Source organism: Crinia signifera, chromosome 2, assembly GCF_055691185.1.
Source record: "Crinia signifera chromosome 2, ASM5569118v1, whole genome shotgun sequence".
In the NCBI taxonomy this organism is placed as follows: Eukaryota; Metazoa; Chordata; class Amphibia; order Anura; family Myobatrachidae; genus Crinia; species Crinia signifera.
This window is the reverse complement of record NC_139218.1, coordinates 262,939,121-262,955,503: the sequence shown is the minus strand read 5'-3', so window position 1 is coordinate 262,955,503 and position 16,383 is coordinate 262,939,121. Positions and strand designations below refer to the sequence as shown.

Below are 16,383 nucleotides of genomic sequence, written 5' to 3'. Positions count from 1 at the left end.
CTGGGCTGCCCCCAGTCACCGCGCGCACCCCCCCGCCGTCTCACAGGAGGTGAATGGATGCCGCACACAGGCATCCGTTTACCTCCCTCCCCCGCCGCGGCTGCTGTCTGCAGGGTATAGCAGACAGCAGCGCCGGCTGTCAGTGTCAGGCTGACAACCCGTCCAACCTGCGGACGCTGCGGTCCGCAGGTTGGACATTCCCCATTCATGTAAATGGGAGCCGGGTCATCAGACCCGGCGTTCCCATTTACACCGCCCTCTACCCAGGTCCTAGCCGTGTTCTACCCAGGTCAGGACCTGGGTAGAAGTCCCGTGTAAAGGGACACGGCGTTAGGGATTTACACCGCCGAAGATCCGGGTCTGACCCGCCGCTGACCCGGATTTTTCGGCGGTGTAAAAGGGGTATAAATTAGATTTTAAAATTGCCAAGGCACAACATGAGATCCCCACAGGGCAAAACACATTGGTCCTATTGGGCCCCATATGAAAAACAATCTGTAGTTATATGTTAGTTGGGCGCCCACTATAGTTAGTACACTCATACCCCCACTATCCATGTCGGCATGAAGTTGATTTTATATAGTGTGGGGAGCGCAGCGAGGTGAGCGGACGCGTAAAACTAAGCAAATAGCCCAACTAACATATAAGTACCAAACAATCACACTGGTCCCCACAGGTAACAAAAATAAAATACATTGGCCCTTTACATGAAAAAAAGAGACTAGTAAATAACAGTTGAACTAGTGGTGGCTATATACTGGTTAGGGCATCTCTAGATCTGGGGGCACACTTGGTAACAGCTCAAGGCACACTAGTGTGCTACGGTACAGTGGTTGAAAACCGCTGACACCTTTTTTCCCAGTAATTTTGCAGAGCAGTGGCACTCTAGAAAGGTTTCTGCATAACTTTGACAACCTTCTTTATAACTAGGCCCCTAAAAATCCTTAAAAAATAAGGTTTTGCGAAATAAGGAGCTGGCGGAATGAGAAGTTCACTTTAGCCTCCTCCTGATCTGATTCACGACACATGTGTGTCGTGACAGCTAGCCAGGGGCGGTGTGCGGGGCGGGCGTGTGTGCCTGCAGTCTGGACACTGGTGCCGGGGAGGGATCGCAGGGTGTCTGGGCTGTGCTAGGGGCGGGACACTGAGCAAACTTGTGTCGCTCTCTGTACATGGTATGGACGCTGCTGCTCCTGATCTCTCCCGGCATCTGGTAAGGCAGAAGTTTGTATGTACACCGCTGCTGTGTATGGATGTTACATTGTAGGAGCCCTGCCTGACAGTACATGTCACAGGCACACACACGGAGGGGAACATACTGTATGTATGTGCTTGTTCCACACACCCAACATGAGTGTACATAGAGGGGGCTGCGGGACACACCCAGGATGCCCGGGCAGCATAGGGGGATTCAATAGTGTACATATCTCTGATTACAGCGAGACCGGACTTGTGTGAGAAGCGTGTGTACAGTATATGTAGGAGCTGTTTGTGTGTAGTGAGATGATGTGTTTGTATATACAGTATATGTGTTTGTGTGTATAGGATATATGTATGTACCAAAGTAATTCATAAGAGCAAAGAAAAATGTGTCAATATTATTCTTAAAACGTATGTTGTTCAGTGTGTGGCGTATATAGGTTGGTATTGCTCATGATAAAAGTGTACAGTACATCCACAACACATGGCAGCCTTGTACTCTTGTACTGTGATAAGTTACACATATACATTAGATAGAAGAATTGATTGAAAAAGTGCACTCAAAACGAGGTGATTAGTCAGATGTGTGACTTTGCTTAGAGGATAGCATACTGATACCATATTAAAGACATCAGGCCTGATAAAGGCCACATACACACTGGTAACTGGCCACATACACACTAGGTAACTGGCCCCTGTCGTATTGTAAGTTAATAATATCGTCTGCAGGTGGCTGATATTGAGTGTACACACTGAACAATAATAGATATCGTTCATTGATGTCACCGTGACCCACTGAACATGCGGGTGGTTGGCTATATAGCCAAATTTTCCTGCATGCTCTGCCGACGGCAGGGGCTGTTAACGATGCGCGGGAGTACGCATTGTTTACGATATTGTGTATACACAAGAGAATATAGTGAAAGATATCGCTCAAAAAGCCCTTTCTGAGAGCTAACTTTTACTATATCCTCTAGTGTGGCCATGACCAAACTTGTATGGGGCATTAGAATTGGACACAGAGTTGGTGCTGCATCCTTGGGGCAATTTGACAATTTGTGATGAGAGCCCTAAATTATTGCTGATGTAGGAGCTTCCCCAATTAATGATAGCAATCAAAAAGTGATTACAATTGCAGATTGTCCAACATGATGGCCAATCTGCAATGGGTCGGACTTGCAATTGCAAATGAATGGTTTTGATCATTTGTCTCGTACAACAGTTTTGACACTCATACAATTCTTCCACTGCTGACTATCACTGTTACAACTGGGCATTTTTCAGATTTGGGGCCAGATGTACTAAGCTTCAAAAGTGATAAAATGGAGTGATAAGCCACCAGTCTATCGGCTCCTGATTGCCATGCTACAGGCTGGGATGAAAAAATGTCAAGTAGGAGTTGGTTGGTGGTTTATCACTCTTCATTTTATCACTTTTCAAGGCTTAAAGGAGCCCATATACGCTCCGATTCCGGTGGTGCGATGTGTACTTTGACGTGCGAGCTCCCGCGGCACCTCATCACACAGTACAAAAAGTATGTGCTGCACATACTTTTTGTATTTGCTTTTTATCACATCGCATGGAATGCGATGTGATGGATGCTATTTTAGCCCAGAACGCACGCAGGGATTGGAGTGTGTATGGGCACCTTAATACATCTCGCCCATCAAAAAACAAAATCTGCAAATCACTGGTAAATATCTGTAGTGTATCGCTGCTGATTGTAAGATTGAGAAATTGTGCAATCGTGGAAGAAATTGCAAATATTCATATCATGGATTATAGTTCACTGATGTACAGGTATGGGAACTTTACGCTTCCACGGCAAGTGAAACTGCGAAAGTATCAGAACTGCGTCCACCTCTGAATCAAGATCATTTTGTTGAATTGTATTTTGCAATAACCCCTCCTACAGATTAGCCTTAAGGTGCCCACACACGCACCGATCCCAGCGTGCGTTGTGGGCTTAACTAGCACACATAGCATCGCATCGTATGCCTTGTGCATACGATGTGCATACGATGCGATGCTATGCTAGAAAAAGCTAGTACAAAAAGTATGTGCAGCACATACTTTTTGTACTGCGCGATGGGGTGCCGCGGGAGCGCGCACCCCATCGTATAGCATCGCACCGCGGGGATCGGTGCGTGTGTATCCTCCATAAAGAATAGATTTTCCTTTCCAATTTTACAGTTTGTTTTAAACCATATTATTTGATCCGTAGAAAAGAACTGGCCTAAAAGTGAAGTTAAACCGAAACAAGTATTTTGCTATACCCTAGCACAGTGGTCAGGGAACTCGGTCCCCATTACCTCACGCAGTGCATGTTTTGCAGGTCTCCTCGCAGAATCACAAGTGAAATAATTAACTCCACCTGCGGACCTTATAAAATGTGTCTGTGAGTAATTAGTACACCTGTGCACCTGCTGGGTTACCAGCAAAACCTGCACTGTGTGGGGTAATGAGGACCGAGTTCCCTGACCACTGCCCTAGCAGATGGGGAATTACTTAACCGGCTGTTTATTCAGGCAATGATTTGGAAGTTGTGCAAATTGCACTTTCAGGTTTACAAGTCCTCTTATTGTACATCCCGGATCACTGATTGAACTAAATTGCCTACATAAGCTACAGCTGTTAGTAGCTTTAGTATACTTTAAATGTTTCTTTTCTTGCATTTACATTGCACAACATATCTATATAATAATTTACAGTCTGTTCCATCTCCATCATGCACGAGCAGTGGTAGGTGGGGCCTGGCAGGATAAGGGGGGTGGTCAGTCAGCAACTGATATAAGGTGGCAGTCCAGATTGGTGGGATAGAGCTGCAAGGCCCAGCACATGCCTATTCATTTTTTCCATGATACTGTTTTGCTTATCGCTGCAATAAAGTATTATTTATTGAGGCTATGTATCAATCTCTTGCAGGAACAACAATAAATAAATGTAGTGATGGCGACCTGTGGGGAGGTGTACCTCCCCTCCGCGCAGCTTACCGAGTCCTTGTGATGCCGCCCCAGCACATGCATGCCACCCCTGCTGCCGTTTCCTCTCGCAACCATGTGAGGGGATGTGTCACGAAGACACACCCCCTCGCATGTGCCGGCAGCAGGAGAAATCATTGGATGGTCACCAAGCAAAATCTTTAGTTTGTAGATACTGTAAAGAAAAGTGATTTCTGTACATTACATGCTCATATACATACTAAGGCTCATTGTAAGTGTCAAATAGCATTGGTTATATTTATTTGACACTTATCACCCCTGGTTTTCTCAATGCGTATGCACGATTGGTGAATATGCAGCTCTAGAGGTTGAAGCTGTGCAAGCACATTTCACATCTCCCGCAACCTTGAACTATTGGCACCTGAGGAGATAACGTGGACAATGCCAATGAGGGGCACATTGTCTGCCGTCTCCGTACAAGTTATAGGGAATACTGGTGGTATACTAGTAAGTATCACTGCGAGATGCAATAATACTAAAATAAATATACTGCTGGCAACTATTAATGATAAATAGTGTCCTTGGAATGCTCCATCTAATGGTAACCATAATTTTATATATAGTTGTACTGGGAAGCATGTTCTGTGATGAAGCGTTCTTTCATACAGCATTGCCAACTGTTATCTGTTCCCCAGCAGTCAATTGCTGCTACATGGAAAATGTCACAACCAACACCAGTGATAATCGTCACATCCAGTATGCAGCTTCTGTAGAGACAGTCCCCTCTGTGTTCCATAGCCCAAGGCCTTTCCGTCTTCATTGATTGTGTTTTGTTCATTCTGTAGAAAAGCCAGAAAGAAATTAAAAAATACTGCCCCTTGTTTGGCAAGTGTTATTACTCACCACGTTACTCTTCAGGATCATACTTTTATGTAACTGCGGAACAGTTGTTGCTCCTCTATTTACTGGCTTTTAGAGGAAAGTTTTGTCAGTAAAGTGATTTGTGATTTGGGTGTACCATGGCCGAAACTAGAGCTGGGCAAGAAATGCTGTTGTGTAAGGCAGAGGCCAGTGGTTCCCAAACCGTGTGCCGTGGCTCCCTGGGGTGCCCTGGGTTGGGGATACGGTCGTATTGTCGACAGCACTTAGTACGACAGTCATTAGGTTGACACCATTGGGTCGACATGGGATAAGGTCGACATGGGTTTAGGTCGACACATGCGTTAGATCGACATGGGTTAGGTTGACAGGTCATTAGGTCTACATGGGTGTTTTCACCTTTCTTTGTGCCGACAGGCGGTATTTCATGCCTTACCATCCACTAGGGCAGGGCAGGGCTGGGCAACAGTGGCCCTCAAGATGTTAGTGAACTACACATCCCAGGATGCTATGCATTAGTTTCAGCATGGCCACATAGCAAAACTAATGCAAAGCATCCTGGGATGTGTAGTTCACTAACATCTGGAGGGCCGCTGTTGCCCAGCCCTGCACTAGGGCGTAGCGTGAGAATAAAATAATGTGCCGAGCGCAGCGAGGCCCCATGCCCGAAGCATCGCAAGCAAATCGGTTCACTTCCAACTGTGTCCATGTCGACTGTGTCGACATTCGGGTAAAAAACAGTGAAAAAACCCTTGGCGACCTAACGCATGTGTTGACCTAACGCATGTGTCAACCTTGTCCCATGTCGACCTTGTCCCCTTGTCGACCTAGAACCCTGTCAACCTTGCCACCTGTCGACCCAACGGTGTCAACCTAAGTGTGGTCGATAAAACGATTGGTAGTCCAGGACCAATTCTAATTATTTATGGTCAATGTAATAACACAATTAGTGCTGGTGGCTTCCAGTCATACAGGACGTGGAAAAGCACAAGTGACTCTTGTCCCTCACCACATAATTGAATCTAAGGATGCCATATAAATTATTTACAATTATTTAGTTTTAATATTTTTTTCAATAAGAACCTTTTGGCCTGGTGGTGCTGTGAAAAAGTGATACACTCTGGCCTAGGTGAGGGCACTGTCACTGTCCTGTGGCAACTGTACTTGTCATGCAAGGTGCCTTTAAATGGCACCCTGCAGCCTAGAAAGCAGCCACCTTGAACATACTTCTGACAGACCATGCTATCAGATTCAATCTAGTCCTCCTAAGGACACTCTAGAAGCGAGTTGTGCCCTGCGAAACGTTTCACATCGAATTTTATTTGCATTTCCATTCCAGACTCACATTCCATTTTCCCAGTATATTCCAGTGTTTGTGTGCACCCCCTATGCAGGTAAAAAAGTAAGGAAAATCTTTATCTTAAGGCAACAATTCTTATAGTTGTAGAATTTCTGATACACCTGTCCCAAGGAAAGATTATCGACTTGGAGGTGTTTAAATAACATAATTTGGTCAATAAAGATCTATTGTTTAGTTTTTCAGCTGAATTTGTCTGAAAATCTCAATAGTTAATTAAATGAAGGGGACAAGTACTGTATGTTGAGGTGTTGCATTTATGGTAGAGGGATTTTAAAACTTGCAGATGGGAGCTAAACACTCCCCCCCCCCCCCCCCCCCATTTTTCAAACTTCTATAAAAGTATATTGAAAAAAAAACTTTATAGAAATGTTTCTGCATATGGCAATGAAGGGGGGGGGGGGGTGTAATTAGTACCCACCCCTTTCCCTCTTGGCGACCCTACTCACTGAGTTTCACGATTTTATTAAAAATTGTAACTGAATCTTGTTTTTTTTGCAGGTTTGTCTGTAAAGGCCCATACACACAGGGCGATTCCAGTGCTAAGTGATTTGTCTAGATTAGAAATTAAGCATGGATTTCTCTGTGTGTGTATATACCTCAGAGATGGCAATGCATGGCTCACCGTCGGAATATTCAACGGCGTCCCCTTCCCTCGTCGTTTCCACCTCACTGGTTCTATTCAGTGATTTGGAAACGGCGAGTGCGGCCATCAAAACCACAGGGCTCGGAACAAAATGCAGCGTGCTCGCTGCATTTGTGGTGAACGTCGCCATTCCAGGGAATCCTCACTGATTTCCCAGGAACTTTGAATACAGCGAGCGGCCGTGAGGGGGTTAGACGGCGAGGATGGCTTATTTTCGGCAATCCTCACCAAAAAAAAGCCATCCTCGCCGCAAAAAAAAGCCCTCGCCGGCGGCATTGAATACCGCCCTTTGGCACTATTAACAGCTATTCAGATATTCGTTAACTTTGTGGTTGAAGAATATACAGCTCATTTATCACTACGGACAGTTTTTTCACTTTTCAAAAATACCCGATATTTTGTAGAACTAACAGAATCATTTATATGTGAAAAAGTCAAAATGGAACCAGATCTCCCTATTGTGATAGATATAATCCATCATATGCACCAGTATAAGAAAAACTACTAAGTAAGATGTTGAGCACCTTAGAAAATGTAACAAATCACTTATCATAGTGCAAATCAAAACCACATGTTGGTACTCTACCATTTAATGTTCTCCTACAGGCCAGATTAGACAGCATCAATAGCTGGAGATATGGGGGGAAATTTACCAATATGAAAAACCTAGTTTTTCGTATTGGTATTTCCCCTACGACTGCATACGACTGTTTAAGTCGTATGCAAAGTCGTGTTCCGGAGGATCAGTTACAAAGCAGTCATATACGACTGCTTTGTAACCCTCCGATGTCGTAGGAATTCGTATTAGCAGCCGTATATACGGCTGCTAATACGAATTATTTGTAGGCAGTCTGCACGGATCAGTCAGATCCGTGCAGGCTGCAAGGTGTAAAAAAAAATTAAATAAATAAATAAATAAATAAAAAAAACGGCGTGGGGTCCCCCCCACAGCCGAAACCAGAACCAGGCTGACAGAGGCTGGAGCCGGTAAAATCAGGGAACCCGACAAATAGGGGTTCCCTGATTTTTAACAACCAGCCCCAGGCTCCTGCTCTGGGGCTGGTTCCCAAAATACGGGGGACAAAATGACTAGGGGTCCCCCGTATTTTAAGAACCAGCCCCAGGCAAAACCAGCCAGCAGGGTAATGCCACAGCCGGGGGGAGACTTTTTATGCAAGTCCCCCCGGCCAAAGCATTAACCCTACTGACCAGTCAGCCTGGCCAGGGGCCCTGGGGGAGTGGGGACCCCCCCAATAAAGGGGTCCCCCCCCTCCAGGACTTACCTGACCAGGCTGAAGCCTGGTGCTGTCCTCGATGCCCCTGGGCGGTGGGCATCGAGCTGATAGCGGTGTAAAAAATAGAACAAACTATTGTTTTTTACTGTGGCACTACAAGTGCCAGCAAGCCTCCCCAGCAAGCTGGGACTTGGAGAACCACAAGTCCCAGCCTGCTGGGCATTAAAGGGCCCGCTGGGTCTTGTAGTGCCACAGTAAAAAAAATAGTTAAATAAAACACACTGACACCCATTTTAAATAAAAGTTTAATACACACATTACATACATACTGATACTTACCTTTCTTGATCCCGTAGGTAGCCCTGGTCCTGATGTCCTGTGTCGTCCTCCAGGTCCATGTCGGCTGTCTGCGTCGTCCTCCAGGTCCATGTCGACGGTCCGTGTCGTCCTCCAGGTCCATGGCGGTGTCCGGGTCCGAAGAAATCCATGTTGGAGCTGTGGAAGGAAATCCTACTCACCTGGTCCTGCGCTGAAGAAGTCTTCTCTTGATCCGACGTAATCCAGGTAATCTTCACAGCTGTCGGCGCTCCCCGCTGTCTCCGCCGTCTCTGCATCGCGCTGAGGAGAGATGCTGAGATGTTTCATATTCGGCGCCTCTCCTCAGACTGAATTCTATTGGCCGCCTAGCAGGCCAATCAGGAGCCGAGAAAGTCGGCTCCTGATTGGCCTGCTAGGCGGCCAATAGAATTCAGTCTGAGGAGAGGCGCCGAATATGAAACATCTCAGCATCTCTCCTCAGCGCGATGCAGAGACGGCGGAGACAGCGGGGAGCGCCGACAGCTGTGAAGATTACCTGGATTACGTCGGATCAAGAGAAGACTTCTTCAGCGCAGGACCAGGTGAGTAGGATTTCCTTCCACAGCTCCAACATGGATTTCTTCGGACCCGGACACCGCCATGGACCTGGAGGACGACACGGACCGTCGACATGGACCTGGAGGACGACGCAGACAGCCGACATGGACCTGGAGGACGACACAGGACATCAGGACCAGGGCTACCTACGGGATCAAGAAAGGTAAGTATCAGTATGTATGTAATGTGTGTATTAAACTTTTATTTAAAATGGGTGTCAGTGTGTTTTATTTAACTATTTTTTTTACTGTGGCACTACAAGACCCAGCGGGCCCTTTAATGCCCAGCAGGCTGGGACTTGTGGTTCTCCAAGTCCCAGCTTGCTGGGGAGGCTTGCTGGCACTTGTAGTGCCACAGTAAAAAACAATAGTTTGTTCTATTTTTTACACCGCTATCAGCTCGATGCCCACCGCCCAGGGGCATCGAGGACAGCACCAGGCTTCAGCCTGGTCAGGTAAGTCCTGGAGGGGGGGGACCCCTTTATTGGGGGGGTCCCCACTCCCCCAGGGCCCCTGGCCAGGCTGACTGGTCGGTAGGGTTAATGCTTTGGTCGGGGGGACTTGCATAAAAAGTCTCCCCCCGGCTGTGGCATTACCCTGCTGGCTGGTTTTGCCTGGGGCTGGTTCTTAAAATACGGGGGACCCCTAGTCATTTTGTCCCCCGTATTTTGGGAACCAGCCCCAGAGCAGGAGCCTGGGGCTGGTTGTTAAAAATCAGGGAACCCCTATTTGTCGGGTTCCCTGATTTTTAATTACCGGCTCCAGCCTCTGACAGCCTGGTGCTGGTTTCGGCTGTGGGGGGGACCCCACGCCGTTTTTTTTTTAAATTTATTTTATTTTTCTATTTTTTTACACTGCAGCCTGCACGGATCTGACTGATCCGTGCAGGCTAAAACGCAAATACGACATGAAAATGGTGTTCTATTTTCCTGTCGTATTTGCGTGGGTGTTTTACACCACTAAGCAGCCGTATTATCAGTACGGCTGCTTAGTAAATCAGAAACCACCATTCTTTTGAATGGTGATTTCTGTCGTATTCTATCGATGGTGTAGACATTCGTATTTGTAAATACAAATACGAATGTTCCATCTTTAGGACTACGAATTGTTGTATTTTTGGGATTGTAAATCCCGAAAATACAAATTCGTAAAAAAAAGGTGTATTTCTCCCTACGAATACACCTTTTTTCTACAAATCCATTTTGGTAAATGTCCCCCTTGATTTCAGAATGGTCTTCTGCGATGCTTGTAAAAACACAGATTCCTTGAGTATACCCTCCAAAAAAGATAAAAGGAACATCTTCATAGTGTAAAACTGTATAATTTATTTAATATAGCATGGGTCAACTAACAACCAAACTTAGGAGTCATTTTGTGCCATATAGTCCCTTATACAAAGCCAAAGTGATCAGAAGGAAAGGTAAGTATAGTTTCTGGGAATCCAACCTCTTTCCTGGGCATCAGATGTTAATGTGCTTCACGGCCACTGGATTTCTACACAGCCACTAACGTGTTCCAGCATCAACGTCTTCCTCAGTGTGTCTTGTTTACAAAGAGGACTTTTACCTATCCCAGTTGGGAGCGCAGGTTCCATTTTGTCTTTTTCACATTTAAACTATTTAGCTTTTGGAGATCACTGCTGTGAACACCAAGTTTGAGCAGCTTTGAGCTCAAAGTTGCCCAGTGTGTACGGCCCTGCGATGAGCGCTCCCGCATCATCGCCGGGAAAGCCGCTCATCTGTAGCAATTCTGCAGCTGCTAGGCCTCCTTTGTGTACAGCTTTATAAGGGAAATGTGATGGGTGAGTGCAGCCTAGGCTAACCACCCTGTTTGCCCAAAAATTAAAACCTCCCCATAACCAGCAGATAAGCGGCTTTGTGGACGGCTTTGCATAGCGCTGCGTGGCTCAGTGTGTATGCACTGAGCGGCTTTCCCCCAGCGATGAATGTGATCATCGCTGTCCATACACGCTGGGCATAATCTCCCAGTGTTAAAGCATGGGGTATGTTGTTATTGTATCTTACAGATTAATTTATGTCTGTAGCCCAACAATATTGAAAACTGAATAAAATTAAGTGAAAACAAACTAAAATTGTAGTTAAATATTATGTCATTTGTCATGTTTAATAGAAACATTACATACTATGCAACATTTGGTACTTGTTTCCTAGCACGGCGTCAGCGATGGAAATTGTATCCATCGGGTCCCAAAAAATCGCTTCGATCGCATCGCATGCAACCAAATCGCATGTAATGCGATCGACGCGATTTTTACATTGGAACCAATGTAAAATGGTCCCTGAGACCCGATTTTACATTGGCCCCAATGTTAAATGCCCCCCAGACCCCAATTTTCATTGTTTCCCCACCCTGATGGTCAAATGGCCCCCCATTGTTAACGCCACTCCACGATGAATGCCAACCCGAAGCGTGGGGAGCGCAGCGGTACACGTCCTCCGACCTTTTCATACCCCCACTATCCACGTCGGCGTGGAGTTGATTTTATATAGTGTGGTGAGCGCAGCGAGCCACCGAGCCCGAAGCGTGGCGAGCGGACGCGTAATACCTGTGACGTAATGCACGTCCGCTCACCACGCTTCGGGCTCGCTGCGCTCGCCACACTATATAAAATCAACTCCACGCCGACATGGATAGTGGGGGTATGAAAAGGTCGGAGGACGCGTACCGCTGGCTCGCTGTGCTCGCCACGCTTCGGTTTGGCGTTAATCATGGGGTGGCGTTAACAATGGGAGGGCATTTGTCATGTAAATTACCCATCAGGGTGGGTATACAATGAAAAATCGGATCCATTGGCCCATTTAACATTATTCCCTATGTAAAATCGGGTCCATCGCATTGGTCGCATTGTATGCCATTATAATGACATACAATGGACCCGATTTTACATAGGAATTTAACATTGAATACAATGCATTCAATGTTAAATCGCGTCGGTCGCATCGCATGCCTTAACTTAAGGCATGCGATGGACGCGATTTTTTTAATTGTTGGGGAAAATGCTAAAAATAGCCCTAAAATCACGTTGGTCGCGTCCATCGCATACCTTAACTTAAGGTATACGATCACCCACGACAGGCGCCGTGCTAGGAAACAAGTACCCAACATTTTTAGCATTAGTTTGGTTTATTTTTTCTTAGGGGATAATTAGTTACTTGCACTTATTGTTCATGAAGGTTTCCCGTTAGGAATAGTGCTGTAAGGAAAATTAGAACTAAATCTGGCACATCCATATTTTACTTTGGAAAATCCCTCTTGCTCAAGATATTGTTTGAGAAGCTGTGAGCGAAATGTGCATCTAATTTTAATAGTAATTATCCTTGTGTGATCTTTTTATAGACTTGGAAAAATAAGTTTCCATTTCCCTCTCTGTATTTGAAAGAACTCCACTTTAGGGGCCTTATTCAGATCTGTGCTCAGTACAAATTTGTTTGTAAATTGGGCAAAACCATGTGCACTGCAGGTGGGGCAGATGTAACAGGTGCAAAGAGAGTTAAATTTGGGTGGGGGTGTGCTGAAACAGAAATCTATATTGCAGTGTAAAAATAATGCAGCCAGTATTTACCCTGCACAGTAACAAAATAACTCGCACAAATATAACTCTCTCTATACATGTTACATCTGCCCCACCTGCAGTGCACATGGTTTTGCCCATTTTCCGAACACATTTGTACTGAGCTCAGATCTGAATAAGGCCCTATATGCTGATAGTATTGAGCTACCCCCAGACTCATGTACCAGCAATGTTAACTACTAATATTTTTTGGGAATTATGTTCCTTCTATTTTTTTTATTCTTCTGTTTCCTGCTAAAATGAGTGTAAGACAGCCAACTGATGCATCATTCTTTTGGTTCTACAAACTGAACAGTGCTGGGATCGACATTGTCACAAGAACAAACAGGATCTTCATTGTAATGATGTTTACTATCTCGGGTAGCTAGCTCATAGAACTGTTTTCCATAAGTGCATACAGCAGAAATGTAGCAATCCTGCAGCTGCTAGGCCTCCTTTTTGTACAGCTTTATAAGGGAAATGGGATGGGTGGGTGCAGCCTAGGCTAACCACCCTATTTGCCCAAAAAATGAAAACCTCCCCATAACCAACCAAAGGTAACTGCCTTCTCTTCATAAAAGGGTAAATATGTACAGCTGCCATTAGCATTAGTAAAGAGGGCCTTAAGAGGGAACTATTCTTTAGATTTCTACCAAGACATCCTTCCAGAGCTTCATCTCTGGGACCAGCTACAACTCAAAGTTTAAATCCACATTTAGGATTAGAGGATTAGGGTCAGATGCACTTAAGGCCCCCCATGCACTACGCGATTTGGCCCCGATTTCACCCGATTCTGGAGGATTGGGCCGAGAAATCGGGTGAAATTGGCCAAATTGCGTACGGTATGACATCTGATCTGATCCGATGCACAGTCCCATGCGCATCGGATCAGATCTGGATGTCGGGCGGTCTGCACATAAGATAAATCATGTGCAGCCGTCTGGGGGAGTGGCAGGAGCAGGCTGGGAGTGGGGACCGGTCCGGGGGAGCGGCGCGAGAAGTAGCTGCCGGCAGGGAGCGGGGACCGCGGCGCAGAGCAGAGAGACCGGGGGCGTGGCGGTAGAATAGAAAGAAATCCTATTCAAAAGACTGGGCGGCCGCTGATTGGCTGGGAACTCAGCCAATCAGCAACCCCCCCAGTCTTTTGAATAGGATGGTTTCTATTCTCCCGCTGCTCTGCGGTCCCCACGGCAAAGTCCCTGGGCTGGATGGAATACCATCCGAGGTGTATAAAAAATTTGAGGATGTACTGGCCCCTATATTACATGAGACCCTGAGACAATGCTTTGAGGGGAACAACATCCCCAATTCAATGCTCGAGGCGAAAATTGTGGTCCTATTGAAGCAGGGGAAAGCAGGGACTGAATTAGATTCCTATAGGCCCATTTCTCTCCTGGCCACCGAAGCCAAAATATTGGCTAATAGGCTGAAGCTGCATATTTTGAAAATCATACACTCAGATCAAACGGGCTTTATGCCCGGGAAAGCCACTTCCATCAATCTACGTAGACTCTTCAGCCGTTTACAGATGATAGACGCCTGTGATAAAGGGGATGCAGTTAAAATCCCGGCGGTCTGGATCCCGGCGTTCAGAATCCCGACGCCGGAATCCCGACCGCCGAAATACCGACACATTCTCCCTCCTGGGGTGTCCACGACACCCCTGGAGGGAGAATAAATTAGTGTGCCGAGCGTAGCGAGGCACCGGGCCCGCTGCGTGGCGAGCGCAGCGAGCCCGCAAGGGGGGGCGATCCATGTCCCCCCCCTTGTCGGCATTTCGGCTGTTGGGATTCCGGCGTCGGGATTCTGAACGCCGGGATCCCGACCGCCGGGATTCAATACTGAATCCGTGATAAAGATCCAGTGGTCATATCACTGGATGCGATAAAAACCTTTGATGCCGTGGAATGGCCCTTTTTATGGGCGGCTCTTGAAGCCTTCGGCATTGGTCCAAACTTTATAAAATGGATAAAACTATTATACTCCAAACCGGTGGCGCGGGTATCTGTGAACGGCTGGACTTCTGCACCCTTCGAGCTGGCCAGAGAGACACGACAGGGGTGCCCTTTGTCCTCTGTCCTGTTCACCCTGGCAATAGAACCCCTGGCATGCCTGCTTAGACAGAGCCCCAATATTAGGGGACTGGGGAGAGGAGACCGGGGAGATATAGTATCATTATACGCAGACAACGTGTTAATATACCTGTCTGATTACACTCAATCCCTACCAATAGTTATGAAAATCATTGAAGAATACGGGGACCATTCAGGGTTTAGAATTAATACGGCGAAATCCTGTATCTTCTCCGCCTCTGGTCACTCCTCCCTTCCCCCATTCCCATCAACATTAAAATGGGCAGAATCGTTTAAATACTTGGGGATTTGGGTAAGTAGAGACCCCCAGGAGTATATCCAACTGAATATACAACCTGCAGTTGGATGGATGGAAAGTAAATTCAAATCCTGGGGTAGATTGCCGGTAACGGTATCTGGCAGAGGAAACTTAGTAAAAATGATCGTCCTTCCAAAATTATTATACATATTACATCAACCCCGATCCTTCTCCCCAAGTCTTTATTCAGGAAATGGAATAGTATGTTGTCCTCTTTCTTGTGGGAAAAATGCCCGTCCGAAGGTACAACTGAACAACTTAATGCGAGAAAAGGGAGAAGGGGGGCTGGGACTTCCCGACTTCAGGGGTTACTACATTGCGACGCAACTAGCTCAATTAAGACCATGGATAGTGGAAGACGGGGGCAGTGACCTCGCCAGAGCTTTGGTGACACATAGGACCATGGCAAGTAGTCCCTGGGGTAGAATATTACAAGGCAACACTCGGATGGTAGATTCCTCCCCCCCCCCCCCCCCCCCCCCCCTGGTGACACATGCGCCTTGAGCCGTATTATATCTTCTAAACCCTCGTTTGGATACCAAATCATATATAAGACACAAGACAAGATAGCACATATAAATACTTCTTAAAAAAAAAGGGGAAGGGGGCAGTTGTTAAGATAACATGTGCGGATAGACAGTAAGGGGAGGTTATGTGTATAATGATCAGTAATGAACTAATGACAGTGATCGCGAAAACCCCCCAAACCCCAAAATGATGGGTCCTACTTGACCTTTTCTGGGTCCCAATGGAATAAAGCCTCCTCTCCCCTTCCCCAGCATGGCACATACAGAAGCCTCCTCCTCTCTTCCATATGGCATATACCCTGAGCCAAGGGCCAGCCTGAGCCTATTTTTGTTTTTCGGTAAGCAAACATAGATTTGGGCACCCCAAAACTGTGGCTGTTGGGGGGGGGGGGGGGGGGGTGTAATCAATTGGCAATTTGCCCACTCACATAAAGCAAGATACACATATACTAGAAAAAGGCATAATGTCGGAATAGGGACACCTGTGCTGCACCAATTAGGATTGTAAAAGTAATGGCAGCAGGAACAGGAGGGATCGGGTTAGTGAAATCCCAGCAGAGTCTATAAGCTCCTCTCCTACAGGCAGCTCTGCCTGTTAAGAGTTAATTGGTGAGCTGCAGACTCTCTGCCAGCCGTGCAGTGAGGGGAGGAGGGGACAAGTGGGCCATTAACAGCCAGCACTCAGAGCCTGGAGGAGGTGACAGTGACACACAAGAGAGCA

At 46.5% G+C, this 16,383-nt stretch overlaps 1 protein-coding gene across 1 annotated transcript in view; it reads left to right on the top strand.

The window, feature by feature from the left end:
- Positions 1 to 1,062: 1,062 nt before the first annotated feature.
- Positions 1,063 to 16,383, top strand: part of LOC146060788 (septin-10-like) — a 58,905-nt gene continuing 43,584 nt past the window's right edge. Inside the window, exon 1 of the mRNA XM_083174410.1 lies at positions 1,063 to 1,213. Coding sequence (XP_083030536.1) covers positions 1,178 to 1,213 — 36 coding nt within the window. The 5' untranslated portion in view covers positions 1,063 to 1,177. The remainder of the gene's footprint in view (positions 1,214 to 16,383) is intronic.